Source organism: Aptenodytes patagonicus, chromosome 2 (genome assembly GCF_965638725.1).
Source record: "Aptenodytes patagonicus chromosome 2, bAptPat1.pri.cur, whole genome shotgun sequence".
Classification (NCBI taxonomy): domain Eukaryota; kingdom Metazoa; phylum Chordata; class Aves; order Sphenisciformes; family Spheniscidae; genus Aptenodytes; species Aptenodytes patagonicus.
The window spans coordinates 109,687,559-109,715,488 of NC_134950.1; the positions used below are offsets into that span (position 1 = coordinate 109,687,559).

General features: G+C 40.0%; 1 protein-coding gene across 3 annotated transcripts in view; it reads right to left on the bottom strand.

Moving 5' to 3' along the window:
• Positions 1-27,930, bottom strand: part of RAMP3 (receptor activity modifying protein 3) — a 65,466-nt gene that overhangs the window by 10,799 nt on the left and 26,737 nt on the right. For all 3 annotated transcript variants that reach the window (XM_076330733.1, XM_076330735.1, XM_076330734.1), the window contains one exon: positions 26,341-26,473. In XM_076330733.1, the coding sequence (XP_076186848.1) occupies positions 26,341-26,473 (133 nt within the window). The remainder of the gene's footprint in view (positions 1-26,340; positions 26,474-27,930) is intronic.

The window sequence follows — 27,930 nt, forward strand, 5'->3', positions numbered from 1 at the left end:
TTTAAACTTGATTTTCACACCTACTGTTTCTCCCTTCCACAGTTTCTCATTAAAACGATGACCTCGACAAAGATCTTTGATGTCTGGGAAAATGCACATTTCATAGCAGAAAAGAATAAGTCAGGAAATAAATAATTCCATTTAACAATAGACCACAGATGTTTGAGTTCAGCCTAGCCACACAAAAAGAAATCTCAGTGTTCCTTAGATATATATATGGAACAGGAAATGCTCTTAAGAGACCAACAGCATTTATGTGCCCTAAAGAATCTGATCTTTCAGAATAAACTCAAGGCACTGATTCCAGTCTTAAATACAGAAAAATGCATGGACACCTGATAATAGTTTACTCCCTAGTGAGAGGCAAATTTTTGCTCCTGGCAATGCCTGTGCAGCAGGCTTGCTGTCACCTATGGAATCTCGTCACCGTCAACTCATCTGTGACCAATCACTACCTCTCCAGGTACTGCAGAAAGGGAACATGGTCCTTGACAGACAAAAAGCAGGTTTTGTACTTGCTCATGGGTAGCTAGGTTCTTCTGTACTTTCAAAACATGTCAGACTTCTCACAAGATCTGTTTTGCAAGCCTGTTTGTCCTAAGATTATATGAAGTACTGTTGTGGTGGGTATTACCAACTGATACTGTCTTCTACTCTCTCCAAGTGCTATTGGCTTTTTTTTTCCCCACAATGCAGAAGCAAGCTTTGCTTTTGGAATGACATACTGTGCTGCTAGCTTTAAAGTAAGCAAAATGATGCATGGGAGCAGTTTAAAAGACAAACCTGCATGAGCAGCAGCAGAGTTTGCAGTTTGTCTGGGGCCCTGGTTAGTCAACTCTCTTGAATAACTAAGTCTCAACAGCAAAACAAATGCATACAAAACCACAAAGACACCTTCCCTAACATTGCAGTCCCCAGCAGAACTCCTGCTGATTTGCAAAAAAAGATGTGCTCCTTGCCATCAATGGAACTCTGCAGCAATGAACTAGCCCCTAATCCTTTAAGAATTAATCCTACCATTAAACCAAACATATTAATCCTACTATTATTAATCTATTTCAAAATGTAGATGAAAATCTAGATAAGCATGGACATTAACTGCTTTACTGGCAAACCAATGTGGGAGTGGTCACTGCTAAGCTGCAGCAATGTTCTGCTAAACTTAGGTCTAATGAAATGTAATGTTCCCATAGGAACAGAGTTCCTCCTCCAGCCAAATCACTGAACACACTGAAAAATCCTAACCCTCAAATTCAGCAACAGGAAAAACAAAATTACAGCTAAACCACAGACCTAGAACGGAATTCCTCAATAGTAATGTTTTATTGCTATTTAAATCATCACTTCCAGACCCAGATAAAGGAGGTGGTGTTCTAGTGAGAACCAGCAGTAAAAAAGCCTCCCTGTAAACAGCCTACATAATGTTGTCAAAAAACTCCTACCTTCAATACCATAAAGTGGCAAGGGACTGAACTGTATTAATTTGGCCAAGCAGCAAGATAATCGTTTCTCACGAATCATTCCCTGGAAAGAACTTAGGTAACTCTTAACACAGCAACTTTCCCTGTAATTACAATTATACAACGTTAGTCCATAAGCTTTATTCCTATGGTAAATGAATCACAAATAAAAAGATGCTTTTTCAATCTGTAGATCAGTAAGCCACTAAACCAACACAGTGCAATACAATTATACCACGGTAACTTTCAATTAGCCAGCCTGAATATTAGAAACAATTTAGCCTTACCTACATGCACCTCAGAATAAGCTCATGTATCTCATTTTTGCAGACAGTTTTGCCCAGCTCCATTCTCCTGTGGAGCTGACTGGTATCGTTCCCAAACTACCTGGTGTAAAGGAAGGCAGTTGAGCTGACATTACACTGCAGCTGGTGCTGGAGCTTTTGTGTGGACACATCCACTGCAAGACTCCTTTTCTTCTGAAACTCAAATCACAGGTCCCTACTCAACTCCAAAAGCAATAATTCATACGAATGAGAAGAAAACTTGTTTGCTCTCATTTGAAGAATGGGGATCTCATTTGCAGAACTGTAGCCAATAGTGAACATCACAACTTATTAGTAAACATATTTTTATGCTTCTGCAAAGTGAGTCGTGCTTTCAGCACTACTTGGAAATGAAGAATAGCAAGACCCACATCAGCTAGACAAATGGTAAGTGCCCTTGTTGATCAAGTCCTATCCCATTTAAATTCAAAGCAATATCACTCAAAGTCTAAGGAATGCCATAGCAACATTTGTACAAGATTACTGAGCTTCGTTGTTCCAAGATTTCTATAGCCCCTCCAGCTTCTTTCAAGAAAAACAAAGCTGAATGTAAATGAATCTAACAACCAAGGGAAAGGGGGCTTGACATGTTCCTTGATATCTTCAAGTAAGCAGAGTCAGAGAGAACAAAATTAAAGGACACTGAACAATGTCTGTGAAGGTTAAATTTTGAGTTCTTATTGTTACAAAATAGCAGTTTTCCTTCCTGGAGTATTCTGACTGCACAAAGCACTATCTGTGTGTAGAAAACCTCAGTTGTGTCAAGTTTACAAATTGGCTGGTGACACTGCACCCTCAAATACCACCACCCCAATCACAAATGAACTCTTACATTTGTCACTTATTTCCTGCTCAGCATGGCTCTTTAGCTCCCAGTTGAAATGCCAGAACAGGTGGCTGTGGACTTTCCATGCACAAACAGGTATTTGCTTGCAGTCAGTAGAGAAAAAAAATACAACTTAACAGCACGCTGAAAGGAGGAATTGTACAAAAGCACAAGATAGCTCAGCAGCTCAGAGAATTTAATTGCATTAACCGTCCTGAGGACAGTTATCTTGATACAAGGGCATTATACTGAACAATTCAATACTGTCCAGCAGTGATTCTTCTTTAAGAAAAACAAACAAAAAACACACTTCTCCCAAAAATCAGCCTAATTAATTCATATTAGAGTATTACTTTGAAGCAGAATGGGTCTGAATGCTAAATGTTGTAAAAGCACTAAGTACTTCCAAACCTGTGTGACATAACATGGTTTTTGAGGAAAAGAAATATTTCATAAGGACAGTTCTCTCAAAAAAATGTTCCAGCTGTATTTTGCTGTCTCTAGAATGGGAAAATTTTATCAGTAGAAAATACCTTCAGTGCATGCAAGCAATACATTTTCAGTTTAGCAGCAAGGACATTACATAGAACTGTTATTTTATTTGAGGTATCACATGCTGCAATTTTGTTAGACACATCTCTAATGAAGGGGAACAGCCAATACATAGAACAAGTTACAAGGAACAGAATTGCTACAGAAGCCTGTTCTCTCACTTAACATTTAACAGTCTCCAACCACTGAATACTTTTCATGGGGAGCAGGTAGCACATTTCTGCTTGGCAAGGCCTAAAAGAAAAGCTCTTCTGCCAGCAAAACAAACGTCCTTCAGAGAGCTGAAGGGACTGCTGCTAGAAAACAGCTTTTTTGTTCACATGATCTACATGACCTGCTTCTAGCTTGTATGGGGATAAAAGACTGCTTCCAGTGATGATTAATGTCCCCCTAAAAACTAAGAAGACAAAATAGGTCCATGTCAGTTGTCATCAGTTTTCCTGTCTTATTTACCAGGGTGGGTACATTTTCTTTCATGTTCCTTTTTTCACCAACATACCTGTAGCCCTTATTATTCTTCACATCCCTTGCCAAATTCAGATCCAGCTATGCTTTAGCTTTCCTGATCACATCCCTACACACCTGGGCAGCATCCCTATATCCTTCCAAGAATACACGTCCCTGGTTCCACTGCCTGTGTATTTCATTCTTACACTTTTGTTTGACCAGGAGGTCCTTACTCAGCCATGCTGGTCTCCTGCCTTCCTTGCCTGATTTCTTACACATAGGAATCGAGTGCTCTTGCTCTCTGAAAAAAATGTCTTTAAAGAGCTGCCAGCTCTGTTCTGCTCCTTTATCCCTGAGGGCAGTTTCCCAGGGGGTCCCATCCAGTAATTCCTTAAACAACTGAAAGTTTGCTTTCCTAAAATTCAGGGTCCTGACTCTACACTTCATCTGACCCGTATCCCTCAAGATTGTGAATTCCACCAGGGCATGATCACTGCAGACCAGGCTGCCACCAATCTCGACCTCTAACATGAACATTTCCCAGTGTGCTTCCAAAGGCCTTGTGAGCAGTGGTACAGAGTAGCTACAGAGATGGCAGCAGGGGCAACACTCTTTGTTAAGCAAAAAGCGAGGGATGCAATTCCCTCTTCAGAGAAAACAGAGTAAATCAAGAATTGCTTTAGAAAGGCACTCAAGCTACTGCCTGTTTCAGCAGCCTCTTAAGTATTCACATCTCCTCAAAGGCTGAGGAGTTGCATCCACTTTAGGTTCTTTTTCTTCTAAAGTTGAATAGATCCTCAAGATAATGCTGTATTTCAGACCCTCACATGCACACCTGCAATGCTGAGATGCAAATAATATAAAAATAAATATCAGAATCTTTACAGAACCACACAGGTTTTGCTTCCAAAGAGATGTTTTAATATGGCTGTTTATCTTCCCCCTTCTAGTTTGCTTTCCAAGACCCATGAAATGCTGAGTGGCTACACCAGTGTGTCTAGTCCCTTAATCCTGAGCTTTAACATCTGCACTTTGGATAGAGCTTTCGAATAATTCTGTCAAGAATTAAGGCCTGTGTTTCCAGTGCTCATCAAACATCTTGTCCACTACTCCTTAGTGTCTCACGTTCCAGTTGTCTGGTGCAAGCTTGGCAACACTTTCTATGTAACAGCGACTTCTAAAGCTGTGTTGGGGCCTGGCCCATGTCTATCAAGCTGTTGCCCAGCACCCTCAAAGGGGCTCTGAGGCCACACAAATGGGTATGGAGACCAAACCAGAAACCTAACCCGCAACTATAACAGTTGCTCCTGTAGTCAAGAAGAAACAGTGGAAGCAGGGGTCAACTCGGTTAGTAAGAGGAGAAGAAGCTCCTCCTGAGAGGGGGAGAGAGGAAGAATCAGAAGAGGCAGCCTATTCTGCAGCAGGACAGGCGAGGAAAGAGATATAAATCATGAAAGAGGCAAAAACTATCCAGTCCCTATACATGACCAAGCTCCAAGAGAGGCAAAAAGATTTCACCCATCATCCAGGTAAGCAAATTTCTACCTGGTTGCTCCAATGTTGGGAACGTAAGAGCAAACTACTTATAGCTCGGTGGGCCCATGTAACATCAGGACACGCAATGTACATTTGGGCTCAAGATTGAGGGGTGGACCTAACCACTGAAGCCATTGCACAGGTTATTCATGAATGTGAAACATGCACCACAATCAAGTGAGCCACGCCAGTAAAGCCTCTCTTGTGTGGCTACAATATCAGTAAGGGAGGCCTCGCAGACTGATTATATCACACTGCCACAAACCCGCCAAGGCAAACGTCATCTGCTTACCATGGTAGAAGTAACAACCGGATGGTTGGAAACATACCCTGTAACCCAAACCACTGCCCAAAACCCCATCCTGGGCCTTGAAAAGCAAGTTCTGTGGCAACATGGCACCCCAGAAAGAACTGAGTCAGACAATGGGACTAATTTCCAAAACAACCTCATTAGCACCTAGGCCAAGGAACATGGCGCTGATATGATATACCACATTCCCTATCACACACCAGCCACCCGAAAGACTGAATGATACAATGAACTGTTAAAGACCATACTGAAAGGGGTGGGCGCTGGGACATATAAGCAGCGGGATGCAAATTTAGCAGAAGCCACTTAGCTACTTAATACCAGAGGATCAGGTAACTGACTTGGCCCTGATCAAACAAACCCCCTGCATATTGTGGAAGGAGGTAAGGTCCCTGTAATGCATGTGGGGAACTGGCTGGGAAAGACAGCATGGTTTGCTTCTCCCTTGGGAAAAGGCAAACCTGTTCGTGGGATTGCTTTTGCTCAAGGACCCAGTACACTTGGTGGGTAATGCAGGAAGATGAGGAAATCCAATGTGTACCTCAAGGAGATTTAACCTTGGGGGGAAATAACCGATGATCTGAGTTGTCTATTTTAGGAAGTACCACAGCAGGAATCACCTAAAGAAATAAAGAGCCTTGCAAAAGCTGAACATGTGCAGCAGTGACCTAACCTGAGCTGATTTTGGTGTCCAGTAACTTAACACATCTCTCCTGTTCAGAGCAACCACCTTAACAGAGAGAACCCAAGTCATGGACTAAATTAACTCAGTGGTCATGTTATGGACGTTTCACAGGGATGACCTGTAGACTAAGGGAAGGTATGTGTATAAATCAAAGGATGGGAAGGGGTGGTTAATGAGGATGTACTGGACAGTGTAGTTCCCAAGCAGGACGTAAATGGTATGGAGTAAGAGGTGGAGATTGTACTGGGCCTGGCTAGGATAGAGTTAATTTTCTTCTTAGCAGCTCGTATGGTGCTGTGTTTTAGAATTTTGACCTAAACAGTACTGATAGCACACTAATACCCTAGCTTTTGCTGAACAGTGTTTGCACAGTATCAAGGCCTTCTCTGTTTCTCACTCTGCCCTCTCCCCAGTGAACAGATTGGTGGGTGCGCAATAGCCTGGGAGGGCACACAACGAGGCAGATGACCTGAACTAACCAAAGAGATATTCTATACCATATAACATCATGTTCAGCAATAAAAGGGAAAAGAGGGGGTTTTAGGGAGGTTAGCCATCTTTTTGCTTGGGAACTGGCTGCACATTGGTCTACCCATGAGAAGTGGTGAGTGATTGCCTTTGCATCACTTGTTTTGTTTTGTTTTCTTCTTTCTCTTTCCACTTATCCTTCACTTTTTAAACAATCTAATTTTTAATTTCTTTTATCTTGACCCCCAAGTTTTCTTGCTTTTACTCTTCCTTTCCTCCTTCCCTGCCCCACTGGGGTGAGTGAGTGAGTGAGTGAGCGAGCAAGCAGCTGTGTGGTGCTTAGCTTCCCACCAGGGTTAACCCATGATATCTTTAATATAAATTCTTCCCTCTGGTTCAAAGTAGTATCTGAATTCAGAGCATTTTCTGTAGAAAATCGTTTTTAACTTTCCAAAAACATATATCCACAAGACACCTCATATTTAAAGTACAAGAATCGGAAAATGGAGGAAAGGCAAAAAAAAAAAGGTATGGCTCTGCAATTAACAGGGTTAATGTGTGACAATTCCTGCCAGCTGCACAGTTAAAATACTACCTAGGTAAGAATACAATTGGCCAGACAACATACCAGGGAACACCCTGCTGTTACAGATGTGTACTCTCTACCAGACCACACACGTACCTGTCAAGTGACGTCAGTTGACTACAAGTAGCACGAATCATTACATAACCACCCCTTACAGTCAAACAAATCAGGCTTGTGTTTCTGTAAGTGAAATGTAAATGTTAAATTTCTTACTTATGGATCAAGTTTCAAACTTTTTGTCAAGTTGGTAAACTAGTGAAAGCCCTTCGTCTTCTTGGGCTTCTCATGATAGGAGACAGCATGTTTCTGGGGCAAGCATTGAAACACATCACATGTTTTTGTGCCACTATATTCATCAGTATTTAAAATTTTACATCTAAAATTTTAATCCTTGTACTAGAACATGTGAAGGGAAACAGGAAGTACTCCAAAATTCAGACCCAAATGATCTTTTGATTTCTAGTAAATACTTCCCGGTGCCGAAAATCACAGATGCACAATCTCTGCTGACTCATCTGCTTTTTCTCTATTACAATCAGCTATTACTCTATCCAATTCAGATTATTTCACACTATGTCAAGGCAAAGGCAAAAACAGACTAAGATCTGGTATATTTTCTTTCCCATCAGCTTTGCCTCTCCCTTCAGTCTCATTAAGAAAACCATTAGCATTTTCTAGCACATATCCTCCTTCAAAGGCCAAGCATGAAGGAGATGAGAGCCCTGAGAAGCTAACACCACCATCTGAAGGTGCATTCCCACTATTCCCTGGCAGGTTAGATTTCAAAGCAAACTTCTGCATGCTTAGAAATGCGGCTGCCTTTATAGTCAGTGGAGACACTGGAATAATTGTAGGGTATGATGTATATGATCTCTTTTAAGACATCTTCCTTAAGTTTCCACCGACTATGAAGAGAGTCCAGGACAACTAGTACGTTGGACAGATGAATCCCACACCTGTTCTGTGTAGCAAAAAAAAGCATCACAAAAAAAAGCAAGCTAGTCAAGAATTACACTCAAATATGCCATCGTCAGTGATGGAGAAACATATAACCAACATTCTATCCTTGCATCTACCTAAGCTCAACTCCTTCCCAAAAGTATTACCATCAGAGTCACCATTGGTTTGCACAATCTTCCCTCCAGTCAGCCCTAGCAGTGACTCAGTCACCTGTTGAGGCAATTCTGCTTTCTCCCAAACACATCAGTCGCTTTGTTCATTCACCTCGTAAAGTTTGCTATGAATAAGAGCTTATTTGACACCACTTTTCTCAAAATGTTCCAACTCAATGCTAAAACCATTATTCCACCACTGCTTCCAAATGAAATGCTCACTCGACTTCAGTCCAATCCTCCAACACCGGGGGAGGAGCCAGAGTCAGGAGGGAAGAGACAGTCCCCAGCCTAGAGCTGCTCTGAGCTAGTTGTTCGCAGCACTCTCGGTACCATCTCAGCAGCTCAAGGCTTTTCTTTCCATCTAGATGAACCAAGCTGACACTCAAGCAGAGAAAATGTGGCTCTAATCCAGATCCGTACTACACAGCTGGGCCTCCAGACAGCTATGCAAAACAGGCACCTGTGAGCATAGTCATTTTTCTGACCAGCAGACAAAAACTCACTGGGAAAAAAATAACAGAAAAGCCCTCCTCATTCATTCCAGCTTACGTCTACAAACAACTGCTTCGGATTCCATTTTTAAAAGAATACTAATGTGTCATCTGCTGAGTGGAAGCTGTTACTAGATTCCACTTAGTCCAAAGTAGCACAAGCCTTTTATAACACCACAGCATCATTTCTTAAAGTGGAAACAGGGGAGAAAAGTATTGGATGATATCCAGCTGTGACACAGAAATCACGGGTCAACCAGGCTTGCACTTTAAGAAACATGCACTGCACCATGTGCACAGAGTGAAAAATAAATAAAATAAAAAAACAATTCATCTGCTCCTAAGTTGAACTTTCCATCATAATTTCCATACCCCTCCTTACTTAATTTTTATGAGCACGCCAAGAATGTAGATTTTTTTCTGATTATTTATGGAAAATGGGTTTTATATACACCAATAAAATTCCTGTAATTACAAAATCCATTTGCTTTGGGAGGAGAGTGGCAGTTGTTTTCTGTTCCAAGCAGAACACAAATAATGGGAGTAAAAAAACTAATTACAGATCTTAAACTTCAGATCATGTCAACTACTAGTTAACATGAAAGTGATTTCTGCAGTTTTGAATAATAAACATATTCTTCCAAATTGCAATCTGTCCATGGACAGTTCACAAACGAGACCAAAATTGATGAAAAGTTAACCACAGAATCAGAGGAACAGTAACAACATTACAAAAGAATTTAAGGTATAGCATTAAGATCTGATAGGGGAAGTGCCATGTATAGAAAAGTCCTGCTTAACTACTATTCAAGTACATGATTATGTTTTAACATGACTTTGACAGTGCAGCCTGTACACCATTGAATGTGGATTTTTTCCTTTCTTACATCTTCCCCTCTTGCTCGTGGAGGTAAAGACATGTGCCCTCTCCCTAAGTAACAACTTCTTGTGGTTTGCGGCTTCCTGAGTCTGTTCTGACAACTCATACAGACGACAGAAGCAAATGGTGGACCCAAAGAACCCTACTCCTTCATCACAACTGTTTATGGAAGACTTGAGTGTTGCAACACTCGCTGGAGTTGCTTAAGGACAAGTCAGCAGCCTTCTAAGCAGGTGCAAAAAATACTACGGCAGGAGATTTTGGATGACATTCAGAAAGACTGGCTGCAGATCAGAAGCAGGGGGACCCAGCATCTTGAGGGTGTCACCTGACAGAGGCAGCTAGTTCTCAGCTTCTGGCTCTGCTGAGTTTATGCAACTTCTTCTTAGGTCTTGCTAAGCTCTACCTTAATTTGAGAAAGAACAGTGTAATATTGCACATCACCTGTGAAAGATTAAAAACCCTTACCATAAGAAAGCTATTATGGGGTCTGTTAATTTTTAAGCACTGTGACTAGCCAAGTAGTGAGTTTACTTTTTGAGCCTTTATCTAATTCCTCTTTGGATGATGAAAACACTGCCTTATTTTCACACTGATGGTAAAAAAACTATTTTTTTCCATGCACAGTGATAGCCAAAAGCAGAAACAATCTTACATTTTTGTACCTACTTTTTCATAAGTAGTAACACTAATACCTTACACCTGTACACTACATGTCAGCCTAGATATGCATTAGGTATATATACTCCCTAGTAATATGATGCAAAAATCCATGATAAATTACAGTGCAACGTGATAAATTATACATAACATAGACCATCTTAAGATCATTCTGCTTCTTAAGCTACCTTCCTGCAGATAAAAATCAGACTCAGGGCCTCAGTGATAACTCCCAGTCCCACAAGCTCCATAATGGAGGCAGACACAGAACCCAGCTCTAGATGCCAGAATGTTCATTTTAACATTTCCCTTCCCAAAACCCATCTATGTTATGAACTGATACTCACCTTAATATGAAATGGTACATTTTAGCAGTCATTGAAATGTGTGAAGGACATTTGTATACCCAAGAAAAATGTAAACACGTCAGTTTCATGAAAGCTGAAAAGAATGGTGCTCTTAATTGTTCACCTATGCACTATGCTGTGGCAAACTTTGCTCTTTCCACCCCTTACACATTCAGCTTTTATCACAGAAAAAAATCTTTAATTTTACAAAGCTGCTGTACCTCTATTATTTTTCATAAGTACTATAGGCATTTCGTACATTGCCATCAAGTTTATCAATGCAGCTAGCAACTTATATGCCTGCCCTTTGCAAATTATACAATAGGCTGAAGAATGTGACTAATGTCTTTAAGAGTGCAGAACACTGCATTTGTTGTCTTGGATATACTTTCCAACATTGAATTATATACTATTTTGCAAGGGTAAATAGAAATGCCAGAACCCTGTCAATTAACCATGTAAAATACTTTTTTTAAAGTATCGTTATAATAATAAACTTCCGTAATTGAAACAAGACCCTGAATACAGAACAAATGGGTAGTATTAATTCATACCTCGTTGTGCTGTCAACAGTTAACCACATGACTAATACCACATGTAGCTTGAAGCAAGAAAATCTATTTTTTTGCCTCTGCTGAGTTAATCCGGGTTATTATACGTTCGTGGTTGATCCGTTTAGAAAACAAGAATGTAGAAACTGTCTTGCAAACCAAAACAGAAGAACCACAAAAGTTTTTATTAAGTATTCATTTTCATAACGCATTTATCTTCTTTTGCATTTTCACTGCCTCTAAAAATATACTGTCCATGATATTCGCATTGCATAATTGATATCAGTCTATCAGTTATGCCATATTATTTTACCACCAAGTAACTTTAGACAGAAATCTTATGTATTGCTTATTTTGAAATACACTCTTTAATAATAAGCTCCATGAAGATTGTTTTCTACTACTGATCTTGCCACAGTAAAATTCAAAGAGGGCATGAAAGGTGTTGAAAGGGCATATCAGCTGATAGTCATGAGATTTAACAGTGGAGTGCTTTCTAACATCACCTTTAAATTGCTTACATTATTTTTTGCAAGTGACTTACTCATTAGGATTATTATATTCTTATATCTTGAACTATTTGTTGTTTGACTTGGTAAAGTAAGCACTGACATGCCGATCCCACCTTGTGGGTGCAAGCTACTAGCCATTAGTCCGATGCATCTACTGTGGTACACATCAATTTGACTCACAGCACCCTTGCTGAAATATTGTAACCAATGTCTTCTGGTGACCTTAACTTCACCAGTGTTGGAAACTCTTTCAGAACTTTAAGAAGCAATTATCAATATTTACATTGGTGACCTTTTGGCAAATGCCAGATTTCATTCTCTTTTTGAAAACAATGACTCATGACAAATAAATGTAACAGATGTCAAAACTTGTTGAAAAAAGCACTTGAAAAACTGAAATCTTATTAAAAATTGAAAAGTTTTCAGCTATTGGTAATGAAAAGGTAATTTTTTTTTTCCTACTTAGTAGCAGGCTCAGAAGATCGCTCTCTTTTCTCACACTGGTGAGAACTTTCATAAAGATTTGCAAAATTATCTGTAAACTGAAGAACAGGAAGGTCTGAGCTCTTAAAAACATTGAAGAGATGAAGAATGGGCTGCAAAAGCATACTATTTTGGCATGATACAGTCATCATCATTTTCTCAATGGCAGACCCAGAGTCTCCAGTGGTTTAACAAGGAAGAAACAGTTATCCTTGATGAGGAACAAACTGCAACCATCTTCTCTTCTCCCCATTCCTCAGCAATGGTATCCCTGAGTTGAGGCTTTTGTAAACTGCAGTTACAACATGTGTTGTGGTATAAATAACAAATAACATTGTTTTATGTCACCAAATCTGAGCTCTTGGAAGTTTGTGTATTTAATTCAACAGCCTCCCAAAAGATTGGCCAATTTCTCCTTATCCTGTTCATTCAACCCATTTACTGGTTTCAAGAAAGCTCTTCAAAGCAAGGTTTTTTTTGTAAAAAGCAAGATTTTCCAGTGTCTAAAACAAAAACCCAAGAAATCTCATCATACAAAAAGCTGATAAGGCTTTACTGGTTTGTAGCACAGCTATTTCTACAATATGCTGCAGAACAAAGTGATGGCTTTGCATTTATAAGCAAAATGGTCTGCAGGTCTTCACAGAATTCATAAATGCCAGTGTCCTTAATACATCATTAATATTCAGAAGTCATATTTAGAATAATTCATTAAAAAGTCAATGTTCATGAATGTTTTTCACCACTTTTCTGCGTCATGTGAGGTGGCCACAGCAGAGACAGATTCAGGAGTGCATCGCCATAACTTTGCACTAAAGAGAGAAAAAATATTGGAAACGAGTGTCCAAAGCCATAAGCCTATTCAGTCCCTCATCTGGAATTATCAAATAAAGATTTCATTTTCACAGCCATGAATTGTATAAAATGTCCTTCCCTCTCCTATGTAGTAAAGGAGAAAAACTATACCTGCATTAAGTAACCATATTTCAGCCTCTTGCATCTATCAGGAGGAAAGCAATTATGCGGTAATGGAGTATTCTTGCCTGATGTGGAATCCTGGTCTCTGAATTCAAACTAACCCCTTTATTCACATTCATCAGGACATACTCTTATCTACACAATATAAAACAAAGCTAATATATTTCATATGAAAGTAATGGAGATTAATCTGAAATGCAGTTCCTCTTAAAGATATTATAATATAGCCTCATTCAGGGAAAAAGCTGTGCCTTTGCATTACATTCACAGCAACTTTGCGGCTAGAACAGCTGATCCCAAACAGCGCATGAATGTACACATTTTCAGCACAGCCCTGAATCTGGCAATCTGGTGAGATTTTATAAACTGTAGGGTTCTTTTCTTTCCAATTTTTTAAATAATAGATGGCAAACATTACTATTTCTGCAGCGAAAAATTGCTATTGTCAGCTACCAGCATGATGGCAACACAACTGCTCAAATATGACATTCTTTTCCATTGCTTTACTTGCTTGCACCTAACTGATTTATAAGCTGCTTTGCTTTGCTTTTGAAAAGAAAGGCATGAGTCACAGAAGGAAAATAATAGGTTCTTGGGCGTAATTAGTACCAGTCTGGGTTTGCCACTGCTGCCATGACCTCTAGGAGTTTTCAGAAGGATTTTTTAATACAAAATTACTGTAAGTTTTGATATTTGAAGAGGTGAAAAAAACACAGGTAGAAAGGATGAAATATCAGCATTATCTGCATTTCACTGAGAGCTTAAAAAAAAGCAGCAACGGTATCTGTATGGAAAGCCCAAAGGAAGACCACCCTATTAAAGAAGAAAATGCTAGCATCTACCACAGCAGTCCCTGTTTTTCTATACTACATCAAAAACTTAATGGTAAATAAATTACACTGACATGAGGCCACATAAAGTGCAGGTTTCTTCAACCTTCCTTCACAGAGACACTAAGCTGACAAAGAATATTTCCTTCTACAAAATCTGGCCTGACAAATCTGGGAGGGGTTACACCAGGCTAAATAAGGAATTTTGGTTCCCTTCCCCAGTAAATCTTCAGGGAAAAAAGAGAATTACTCTTCAGACACATACAGAACATTATTCAAAAACATTGCAGAAGATAGTCTGGAGAGCAGGCAACAATACAGTAAGCTTTTCTTGTGCAAGCATATTTGTGATTTGCAGCATTTTACCATGACTTTGTCCAAGATAAAGCATAACCAATGTACTAGTCTGTCTACCAGGATATAAATCCTAACACAAATACAGACACACACACTCCTACATGGCACAGCTGAGGAAGAGTGGGACTCCCTTTAATCAGTACTATTCTGGATCTAAAATCACGTGTGCTGACCACTCAAAGGTTCAGCTCCAGGCAGCCCCAGTTTGTCTTTCGTGTGAGAAAATCACATGCAAAAAAACAGAATTGAGACTTTTCTGATAATGTTGAAAAAAATGAGCCAAAGGTTGTGAGCTTTCTAGTTGTGAGACATGTTACTGTGGGAACGAATTGGCTCACACAAATCAGTGCCTCACCTTAGCTGCAAAACAAACCCAGTGGTTTGTCTGAGATTTTCACAGTACATTCCTCTTCTACAGATGTTTTGACATTAGCAGCTGGATGCAATCACTGATCAGCATCTAGATCAGACTTCCTGCAGCAGTCAATGGGGAAGATGAAAAAAACTTATCCAACCGACCAAGAAAATGACTCATTTTGGAGGGCTCTTACATAGACACTCGGCCAGCAGAATTTATTAGGTCCAAGCTTTAAGAACTGGGGGGACATAATTTCATCTTGGATTGCACATGTTTCTTCCACAGTTTGTTTTCCCATAGATCTTAATGTCATCTGGCTTTCTTTTCTTTAATATTTTACTATGTTTCTTTGAAAACTAGGCACTTCTATGATTAGTTTCGTTTAGTTTAGTTGGGCCAAATTGTAACAGGCAAAACTCCCATTGACTTTAAAATTGAGCAACAGCTTTAGGATTATTTTTCCAGAAGATTAGATCAAATTTGGCGCTAGTCATGTACATCTTTTTTCCTCAATTCCTTTTTCCAATCTTCAACATCTGTACAGAATATGGGTGGACCTCCTTTATCATTTTCAATGGGATTGAAGCCTATTGCTTCTGTTTATAGGATTCATTTTTGATGTAAAGGGTTCTGGAAAAACTACACTGAGGCTGTACAGAAAGTAAAATGGTTGTTCAGCGTGGGTACAGACCTTGGACCATGCTCACAGCAAAGCAGGGAATTCCACCAGGTACACACATACATGCAATGAATTCACTTCAGACTGTCCTGGTTTCGGCAGGGATAGAGTTAATTTCCTTCCTAGTAGCTGGTACAGTGCTGTATTTTTCTCAATCCCTTTGGCAGCAGAGTGCAGGCCACAGTTTGCTTTCACTTGGAGGGGCATCCAGTACACCTGGAACCGACTGCCCCAGGGGTGGAAACACAGCCCCACCATTTGCCATGGACTGATCCAGACTGCACTGGAACAGGGTGAGGCTCCAGAACACCTGCAATACATTGATGACATCATCGTGTGGGGCAATACAGCAGGAGTTTTTGAAAAAGGGAAAAAAATAGTCCAAATCCTGCTGAAGGCTGGTTTTGCCATAAAACAAAGTAAAGTCAAGGGACCTGCACAGGAGATCCAGTTTTTAGGAATAAAATGGCAAGATGGACGTCGTCAGATCCCAGTGGATGCAATCAACAAAATAACAGCCACGTCTCCACCAACTAGCAAAAAGGAAACACAAGCTTTCTTAGGCGTTGTGGGTTTTTGGAGAATGCATATTCCAAATTACTGTCTGATTGTAAACCCTCTCTATCAAGTGACCCAGAAGAAGAACGATTTCAAATGGGGCCCTGAGCAACGACAAGCTTTTGAACAAATTAAAGAGGAGATAGTTCATGCAGTAGCCCTGGGGCCAGTCCGGGCAGGGCAAGAGGTAAAAAATGTACTCTATACCGCAGCTGGGGAGAATGGCCCCACCTGGAGCCTCTGGCAGAAAGCACCAGGGGAGGCTTGAGGTCAACCCCTAGGGTTTTGGAGTCGGGGATACAGAGGATCCGAGGCCCGCTATACTCCAACTGAAAAAGAGATATTGGCAGCATATGAAGGGGTTCGAGCTGCTTCAGAAGTGATCGGCACTGAAGCACAGCTCCTCCTGGCACCCCAACTGCCGGTGCTGGGCTGGATGTTCAGAGGGAGGGTCCCCTGTACACATCATGCAACTGATGCTACATGGAGTAAGTGGATCGCACTGATCACACAACGGGCTCGAATAGGAAACCCCAGTCGCCCAGGAATCCTGGAAGTGATCATGGACTGGCCAGAGGGCAAAGATTTTGGAATATCACCAGAGGAGGAGGTGACGCATGCTGAGGAGGCTCCAATGTATAATAATAATAATAATAATAATAACTACTACCAGAAAATGAGAAACAATATGCCCTGTTCACTGATGGGTCCTGTCATCTTGTGGGAAAGCGTCGGAGGTGGAAAGCTGCTGTATGGAGTCCTATGCGACAAGTTGTAGAAACTGCTGAAGGAGAAGGTGAATCGAGCCAATTTGCAGAAGTAAAGGCCATCCAGCTGGCTTTAGACATTGTTGACCGAGAAAAGCGGCCAGTGCTCTATCTCTATACTGACTCATGGATGGTGGCAAATGCCCTGTGGGGGTGATTACAGCAAGGGAAGCAGAGCAACTGGCAGCGCAGAGGCAAACCCATCTGGGCTGCCGCATTGTGGCAAGATATTGCTGCCCGGGTAGAGAACCTGGTTGTAAAAGTCTGTCACGTAGATGCTCACATACCCAAGAGTCGGGCCACTGAAGAACATCAAAACAACCAGCAGGTGGATCAGGCTGCTAAGGTTGAAGTGGCTCAGGTGGATCTGGACTGGCAACATAAGGGTGAATTATTTATAGCTTGGTGGGCCCATGACACCTCGGGCCACCAAGGATGAGATGCAACACACAGATGGGCTCGTGATCGAGGGGTGGACTTGACCATGGACACTATTACACAGGTTATCCATGAATGTGAAACAGGCGCTGCAATCAAGCAAGCCAAGCGGTTAAAGCTTCTCTGGTATGGAGGACGATGGCTGAAATATAAATATGGGGAGGCCTGGCAGATCGATTATATCACACTCCCACAAACTCGCCAAGGCAAGCGCCACGTGCTTACAATGGTGGAGGCAACCACCGGATGGCTGGAAACATATCCCGTGCCCCATGGCACTGCCCGGAACACTATCCTGGGCCTTGAAAAGCAAGTCCTATGGCGACATGGCACCCCAGAAAGAACTGAGTCAGACAACGGGACTCATTTCCGAAACAACCTCATAGACACCTGGGCCAAAGAGCACGGCATTGAGTGGGTGTATCACATCCCCCATCATGCACCAGCCTCTGGGAAAATTGAACGATACAATGGACTGTTAAAGACTATGCTGAGAGCAATGGGTGGCGGGCCGTTCAAACATTGGGATACGCATTTAGCAAAGGGCACCTGATTAGACAACACTCGGGGATCTGCCAATCGAGCAGGCCCTGCCCAGTCAGAACTTTTACGTACTGTAGATGGGAATAAAGTCCCTGTAGTGCACATAAAAAATACGTTGGGGAAGACAGTCTGGGTTATTCCTGCCTCAGGCAAAGGCAAACCCACCCGTGGGATTGCTTTTGGTCAAGGACCTGGGTGCACTTGGTGTGTGATGCGGAAGAATGGGGAAGTCCGATGTGTACCTTAAGGGGATTTGATTTTGGGTGAGAATAGCCAATTGTCTGAACTATGTGATGTTAAGTGCTACATAATATTATATGCCATACTAATGATATTACAATAAGAATCACCTAGATTAATGAAGAATAAACTTCGATGAAACCAAGCAAAGCACAGTGATGATGGTACCAGAACTGACTTCAACATGAAACAATCCAACACCACATACCATCTCCATCTTTCCTGCCCTGGAAGATTATTACAACAGATGGAGCCCGAAGTAATGGACTAAATGAACTCACCAAACATTTTAGAGGGACGGCCCATAGACTAAGGGAATGATATCTGTGTGTGTATATATATACACATATAAATATATTATAAAAAAAAACCAGGAAAACGGGTGGTGATTAATGGAAATGTACTGGAAAATATGGGACTTGAGCATGACATAGATGGTATAGAATAAGGGGTGGATACTGTCCTGGTTTCGGCAGGGATAGAGTTAATTTCCTTCCTAGTAGCTGGTACAGTGCTGTGTTTTGGATTTAGGGTGAGAACAATGTTGATAACACACCGATGTTTTAGTTGTTGCTAGGTAGTGCTTACACTAGTCAAGGACTTTTCAGCTTCCCATGCTCTACCGACTGAGAAGGCTGGAGGTGCACAAGAAGCTGGGAAGGGGCACAGCCAAACTGGCCAAAGGGACATTCCATACCATGTGCTGTCATGCTCAGTACATAAACTGGGGAAAGCTGGCCGGGGGGGGCAGCTGCTCAGGGACTGGCTGGGCATCGGTCGGCGGGTGGTGAGCAACTGCATTGTGCATCACTTGCTTTGTGTATTATTATTATTACATTATTATTATTAGTTACTTTATTTCAATTATTAAACTGTTTTTATCTCAACCCATGAGTTTTTCTAACTTCTACTCTTCCAATTCTCTCCCCCATCCCACCGCAGGGGAGGGGGGGAGGGGGTAAGCGAGCGGCTGTGTGGTACTCGGTTGCCGACTGAGGTTAAACCACGACACAGACATATAGTTAAAGACAAATTTTGCCCCTTCCTATTCTGCTAAGGACTCAAATTTAAAACTTTGGAAAAATCAGAAATGTAACATCTTCCAGGTGCCATAGAGCAGTGCCACACAGCCACTGCCTCACAGCAAATTAGGGTCTCTCTGGGCTGTGAAGACAGGCTTGATGAGGTACAAAGAAATATAGGGACTGCAAGAAGTCTGTTACAATCAATTCCTTTGCTGAAACAGGGAAGCCACATCTTCTCATTACATGCGCTACTCTGCTAGAACTCTCTTCCAAAACACAAATGGCTATTTCACCCTCAGCCTCTCGATCCACAGCTATTCCTTGGCTGGTAAACACAGAATGATTGACTGGGAGCTCCCAGGGTAGCAGGTATGCGACTTCACACACTTGTGGGATGGCTGTTGCAACAGTAATATTGGCTTGAAGTAACAGAATGTCTTACAGTGAAGTAGATGACACCTGACTAGATCAAAGATAACAATCAAATCCTACATTTCTCAATTTCAGTCCAAGAGCAAATAAATGTTTCCTGAGGGGGCTGGTCTGCCCCCTCAGGAAATGTTTAGTGGACTCAAACACTGGAAATTACAGCACTATCTTTTGGATATTACATTATCAACTTATTTCATTTATTGATTCGGCTAAAGAAAAGCACTCTGTAGTTTGCTTTGGATCCGTGAGAAATCAGTTTGGGGATGCGCTCCTTAGACAACTCCGAGCTGGCATTCCTATATGGACTGTTGGAGTGACAAGATGTGTAAGGATACAACTGAGTAAGTGTGCAGCAAAAGACATGTATAAAACATGTAGGCGTCCATTTCTCTTTGGTGAAAGGAATGTCTTTGAAGGAAGATCACTTTCTGGGCTCATTTGCCATCACTGTCCCTAACGACATCAGAGAGAGACTGATCAGCTCTACTCAGAGACATAAGGATGCTCTCTGCACTATACCTTTCCCTGTCCAGAACCATGCAGTATCCTGCCCTCGTTTTGATTTCCTGATACATTTGCCTGAGTGATGGCAATAGGGTTGCATTCTTTAGTGGCATCTGCTGCCCAGTGCCCCAGACACACAATGTGCATCTTCTGCCTAAAACAGGATCCTTCTGGCAGCCAAGTAAATTAAGCATCAACTCTTAACATTTCAATCAAAGAAAGGAGATGGCCTGTGACGAAATATCTACATCATGGTCAACTTCGCTCTTCCAGGAGTGACTCCTTGATTATTTCTCTGCATTCTTACAGCCTAAGAATTTTTATTGCAGAAAAACTTAAAAAAGCCCAAATCAATGATAAAGAGATCCACATAATTCTAAACAGAGGAGGTGCTTGGTGGTGTGTCAACAAAGAGTATGTGAATGTCAGAGAGCAATACTGTTAGCCCTATTGCTACCACTGAAAATACTTTATTTCTAAATATAATGATACAATAAAATCAGGAAAGCTGACTGGATTGTGCTAATGTATAGTTCAATTTGGACAGGTTTTTTTTTAACTGCTGTCTTTGAATGGAGTTACTGGATGCCCTTGTGAAAAAAAAAGTGGTATAACTCTTTGTCTATAAGGAATGCAACACAGGATTAACCAACAGCAAAGATTAAAGTTAATCTAAGAAGACTTGATATCATATACTAAGCAAAATTTTCTAATTAATCAAAGCTCTTTATATATGTCTCTTTTTTGGTATACATTGGTACTAAAGCTTTTTGCATTGACATACCATATAGATCTGTATTTCTTACCTCTATAGTGTTCTCACAGCAGCCAATCAATCAGAAATGCATACATGGAGTCCAAAACATTTTCTTATTTTTCCAATTAATCTTTTAGGACTTTCATGTGAGCAGATACCACATGCTTCCTTATAATCACTGTATTTCATTCATTCATGTTTAAAGACTGAATGTTTTATCAAACTTTGTTTAAAATATTCTGATGAAAAAAAACATGAAAAATCATGGTAGCCCTTGAATTAATAATAAATGCAACTGGAAAACTAACGATAAACAAGTAGTTGCCATTCATGGAGGGCAGCTGCAAAAGTTTTGGCCCAAAATCAACAAAGTGAAGCAAATGAATAATTTTTGCTTAAGCATGCAAATAGTATAGCAAATGGTGAAGAAGGAGTAGAACATGTTGGTGTAGTTACACAGACTGCTTTGGATCACTTACAAATGTGGACTTATCTAAATCATATGCATTTTAACACTGGTGAATGCAAGATGATAGATCCAGAAACAAATAATGTATGTCACATTTACAAGTCACTCTGAAAGGGACTTAAAATCACGTACAGGTTTTAAAGCATGTCCTCCTGGACCTACTAGGTAGCTAGGAGTGTTAATGCAATACACAAATATTTTGGCAGAAGAAAAATGCTGAATACCCAATAGGATTGGAGGAAAAAATAGGGAGTCTATACATAATACTATGCAAACTACTGCTGGGTGAAATGTTCAATTCTAGACTGGAATCCACTCTCCAAAAGAAAAACTGCCAAAACTTGCAAAGGGTTTAAGAAGTCTGAAATACATGCATTATCATGACAGGCTTTAAAAGTTTGATCTTAATTTACAAAAAAAAAAAGTGATTGAGAGGTGACTTAAAAGTGACTTGCTTGTATTTAATTGGGAAAAAAGGATTTCTGACAACAGAAGGAATTTTACTGTATCAGGGAAATATGTAAGAAGGTATAATCACTGGGAACTGGCAGGCAAACTGATGAGAAATAAGACATTTTCCTCTGACTGTGAACAGTAAACCCTTTGGAACAATCTGTCTATAGATGTAATGGATTAATACCCATTTGATATCTTTTAAAGGAAGAGTTGATGCCTTCCCATAAGATACTCACTCACTCTTACAGGGTTTAAAATAGCGGCTGCTGGGCAGATTGTGTGGCCTATATTATTCAACAGCGCAGAGCAGATGGCCATAGCCGTCTCTCTGGCCTCAAAATTAGTGAAATGCTAGTAAGTACACTCAGAAACATTTGGAAAAGGGGGATGCAGAAGAGAGGGGAGATACTGGTGCTTGGGAGCAGGCCAAAAGCTTAACGAGCCACTGAGAACCAGCATGAGCACATTGCGGTCCCATAACTCCACAGGGGTTAGGGCTGGGAGAGACACGGAGATTTGTTTAGAGACTGACTGTTCTAGCCAAGTTGTTTCCAGGATCTAGTTAGAAGTATTTAGAAAACCCTTTCATTAGATAAGAATAGAAAGTAATCTACACAACTAGAATAAGCAACATTTTTTCAGGTTCATGTAAGACAGCTCTGGGTACTCCCATCTTCATCTGGCCTCTTGCTTAAGGAATTAGTCATACCTGGCTTCTCGACTACAGTCCCATTGTAACCAGACCAGGATTTATCACATACAGCACGGTGAAGAAAAATCTGACCATTAATAAGGAGCTTAAGTTTGTGGACAGTAGTAGATTTCACATATTTAACTGCTGTTGCTAAATATTAAGAATATAATACAGAAATATAATACATGTTATTATATATATCATATATATGTTATCATATATATTATATATAAAAAATACAGAAATATATTTTATATATGTTAGTGAGTGTGTATATATATATAAAAAAACCAGAAATACTACACATTAAGAACAAAAAACTTTCTGCAATTTCCAGTCTTCTGGCAAATTAAAAGTCTATTTGCTTTTGTTAACTCCCCACATAGCTTTCACCCACATTTCAGTCTCTGCTTGTTCACCTGCCATGTACCATAATTTCCTGTCATTTAAACCACCCAGTCGCATTTTCATCTTCAGGGCTCCCTCTGAATAGCCTAAAAGCATCAGCAAGATACTGATAAGATCCCCTCCTTTTATGTCCATTGACATGTCTCCAGCTGTTTTTTGAAGGTTTTACCTTTCTTGTAAGGTATTTCTGGTTGACTTTCATATTCCGGTGTCCAAGCATGAACCATTGAAACCCACGGTGTCTAAATGACTTAAAATATTTTAAAATCCCAGTTGGATCCCTCATCATATTTAAGCTTTCAAATACATTTGGACAATCTGACCCAGAGTATTTGTATCCTAATTTCTGTATGAATCCTCACAGAAAAATGCAAAAACTAATAGGGAATCTTTCTCCTGATAGTGCTTCTGTAAAACTTTACCTGAAATTTTACAGTTTATATGTGATTGTTACACATTTCCAGCAAGATCAAGATCGGCTGTGGAGGTTAAAACTTTTATATTGGTTTCCAGTACCAGCTGCCACACGAGAGCCTCATCTGTTTAAAATCAGTCAAAAGGCTGCTTTTGAAAGAACACAAGCTTGTTAAGAACAAAGTTAAGAAATAAGTAACGGAGCTGTCAGAAAATCTTACAGTATAATTAAGTTACAGCAAATTGAAGACACTGAAATCTCTCTCAGGACTGTTTGGCCAAACAGTGAAGCAATGCAGATAATTGCTATTTACAATCCCACAACCAAGGACAGCCATTTACCGTGAAGAGCTAAAACTCCTCCATAAAACAAAGAGTTTAGAAAAGAAGCAGATTTCCATAAATAATTACATTTTGATATAAGATACAAAGCCAAATTTTGCAAGATCTCTGTAAGTGAAAAGCGCCGTGCAGATATTACTGTATGAAGAAACAGTTTCCTTCATACAAAACTCACAGTTTTAACCCACTATCTGATCCAGGTTGACTATTTTTTACTGCTTGGAGGCTAGATGTAAAATCAGGGTAAACTAATAGTACCAGGTTTAAATATCTGAATTTTAAGTGACTATGGCTAGAAATACCATTTTTTCATTAATTTGTCAGAATACTCCAAATGAAGCAGTGTTTCAGTCCCATCCATCAGGGTTTCTCCAATGAGCTGGAAGAAATCAGCCTATATGCTCCTTATATAAAGCATGACATCAAATCACAATGTCTGTTCTCCAAAGAGTAAAATTCTTAAAGGTAGATGTAAATGTGCTGTTTCTTCAGTGCAATGAACCCTTAAGGTAACTTTGTAATCAGATGGATAATGCTTGATTAATACTTGATTCAGGAAATAAATTCCAAAACAAATTCCTCCCTCTACTCTCTCCTAAGCTAGAACTTGAAATATAAGTGATAGAAAGAAGTTTTATAAAACTGTATATTATGTAAAAATGTAAAAGATTTTTCTTTGGAAGAGGCTGGAATTCTTCTTCTGGTACTGCATATGGGGAAAAATGACGAAAGCCTCAGACTGACCAATTTCTTCAGACAAAACAATCTCCATAGATAGGCAGGAATTTCCTTGTGCAGGGAATGAAAGTGACACCAAAGGGGAAGTGCAATCGGAAAGGATAAAAACAAGGTGGATTCTTAACTCTAATTGAAAGTCAGGAGAACTCAGAGGCTTCAGTCACCTCCAAACCTTGGAAAAACCTTGCACCAAAACATTTAAACTCTTGAAGAAATTTTAGCACAAGGCTTGCGAAAAGCTGCCTGCTTCTTTACCTGCATTAGCAAAGGCAGAGTCTAATATTTTGACTCCTGTAGGTACCTTTCTCTGCTGCAAGTAGTCCCACCAGTTGAGAACACTTACCAATATGAACAAGATATTAACAAAGAACTCAGTTTTGTGATTATAATACAACTGTAACGAAGATCAAATGGAGCAAAATTACAGTGCTTCCTTCCAAATAAGTAAAACAACTTGTACCTAGATGAGTTGCAAAATTAAAATTGTTGCCCCATAACGTAGGTATTTGTTAAATAAATTTAGCAGTACCTGCACTGCAAGGATTTTCTTTTCCTTTGTATACGCACATTTCTTTGTCAGATTTGAATGCAATTTCTGGACAAGAATGGCTTACCTCCTCTTGCTCTTCCCCACAGTTCAAGAGAGCTGCATGAATGCATCTTTCATTCCAGTGCCATGAGTTTTAAGAATCTACCTTTTAAAAGGTTGTAAGGTTGTAAAGTCATCTAGGGTGTGCAAATAAAAGTGCTAAGAAGGAATAGCACCTAAATTGTTAATATGTTGTCAGATTATGAAATATTATCAACAGGTGGGACATCTCAACATGGGCATCAGCGTTAAGAGAAACATGGGGAACTGCTGCAACATAGCACAGCAGTCCAACATTTCGTTATCTATCGTGTCTGTTGGTGATCAGCTAGTTAAAATCTTGCATAAGGTGACTGCAAAATCTTGCATCACATGAAATGATACTAAATAGGAGATAAGACCAAAGATCACATGAGACAAGAACGTATCTGGAGCTAAATGACACTGTAACAGATGTGGTGACAGCTAGCTTGTGGCTACCCTGCCAGCCCCCAAAACAGCACCAGCAGAGTTTCAAATCCAGGAAGATGTTCTGCTTCAGGCTGGCTCGCACCACACCAGAGTTAATTCACTTGAGTCTCATTTTCTGAAGTGCTGAACACCTGCAGTTTCCTCTGATTTTAGTTGGTGTGGAGGGTACTCAGCGCTTCCGAAAACCAAGCATTATGCATGAGCAGACATGCTCTGAAGAAGCAGATGCTCCACAAAGCCAAAAATGCCACCAATTACACAAGCCCTGTGAGTTTCCTTCAGAGCAGTTTGAAGTGTGCAGCTTTACAGAGAGATGTTTAAATACCTCCAGCAACTACAGAATAGAGATAAGAAAATAAAAATGCTACCCTCACTACTGTCAGTCTTGCAGTATTTTAGTCATCCAAACGAGTGGTGCTCACTCTCTCCATGCTATCTGGCAGGCAAAGAAACAAGCCGCAGCAGTTTCAATAGGACGAATCATTTTACATTTGGACAAGAAGATTTCACACAAGAGGTGGATTCCTGAAACTGTCTGCGGAAATGTTCCTGTTGTCTTACTGAAAAAAAGAAATCAGAGGAGGGAACTGCATTGCTACCAACAGAGAAAACAGAATCGTGTGATTCTAAAAACACATTGCTTTAGTGGTTTCACAGAAAAAAAAATTGATTTAAGTAACATTTGCCTAAAATGCATAGAAATATAGATTAAATATAAACACAACTGTCTGAGATAAAACCAATAGCAGCTACTATTGATTAGCCCACTGGTTACTTTTTATCAAAATGCTCTATTTTGTGCACTCTGAGTTAAGAGCTGGGTCTCTGTGCACATGTGGCCATACTGCAGGGACTTAAGAGCTACAGCTTAGCCCTCGGCAACTGGCAACCAAATACATGAGGATTTCAATTTATCTGGAACACAAACATTTTACATGCATTAGGGATATATTAGGGATGTAGGCATTACAGTGTTCTTGGTATTTGAGGTGATCCTTTCTTTAAAGGACAAACACCATTATAAGGTGAGAACTATTAAAACCAAAACTAACTCTTACATGATAAATTCTGTCAGGTTGCACCATTTTTTAGAGTCCACTTTCTTCATCATCTCTTCAAAGGATTTTCCACAGGCAGGCAACTTTTCTAACATGAGAGATTCATTGCAGAGATTAGTCTGTTGACGTGCACCTAGGTAAAATCAGAAAGCACCTTAGATCTCAAACATTGAAACAGAAGAAGCACAAACACATCACTCACAAACTCCTTCACATAATTCTGCTTGCTGCTTACGTCGTTGTAAATCTAACGTTCAACTTTCTGAACAATTTTAGAAAATAGATAAAATATACCTTTACGTAAATTTATTAAAAACATAACTTAGTACAAAATACTATAGGTTACCATATATAGTATCATCTTTTAGACCTAGCATAGAGGAACTTACCCAGTCACTTTTCTAATCTTACTTAGCTTCTACTTGTACTAACTTACTGCTGTCCATTTGCATTTTTAGTTAAAAGCTAACTGGAGTTACTGATCAAATACTTCAGCGTAGAAAGCACTTCTCAAGCTTACACAGATGCATCCCGTTCAACTAACTATATGACTGTAAATGTACTTCAACATCAGAAACATTTGTATATCTCATCAACTAAAGGGCTTGAATTCCCACAGTCACAATTAAGCTTTTTTAGTATATCTACTAAAGGAATTATCTACCGTTATCAGATGTTGATGTTACAGCATACAGCTACTTGCAGAGAAAGAGTTAACCTTGACTTGAGCAAGCCTGTATCTTTTGCAACCTGTAGTGGCAACTCCACAATATTTAGAGTCAAAGACAAAGGTTTTTCTCATCCAGCCCATGCCTGCATTGGAATACAAAGATAGTATTTTGATATTTTTTATAAAATTAAAATTCTGAAAAAAATCTATTCAAATTAACTAAAGCATTTGATTTTGATAAGGCTGAAACATTTTGTTTTGATTAAGTAGTTAGTTAGATATGTCTTGCTTTACCTTTATAATTGCCACTATTTTGATTGTCCTTCTATATACAAAATGCATACATTTTGTAGAACATTAAAAATTACCTGCAAGTATATGTATGTCAACATGTTTAATACAAATGCCTAAATTAAATTAGTCAGAAAGAAAACAGTGTGATTTCTTCTCTTTACAGCAGCACAAATCTGAGAAAAGGATTTACCTGAACAAAACTGCAACCCTAACAAACCCGTGCATCAGGCAACCCTCCCGAGAACTCTGGAGGAACAACTTTTTTAATAAAGCCAAGAAGAACAGACCACTTCGTCCTTTTTTAATCATAGAAAAAGGAAGTCAAAGTAGAATCAGGTCTTGCACCTTTTTCTTCTGAACCTACATTTTCACTGAGACCCTATTTACACCAGGGAGAGGAGGTATTTCTTTTCCTTCTATTAGTTACTTTGAGAGCAGGATCCCATCATTGCTGAAAAGAGACAGTGGTTCTAATTTGTGTGGTGACAGCCAAACACGCTGCCAGGTGAAGTGAGGTCAAAGGCGTGCAAGCCTTCGCTTGATAAGAAGTCAGGCACAGCCCTCACTCTCAACAGGGCACTGTTCCTTACTATTTAGTCCAAAAAAACCTAAGGCAAGATGACTGG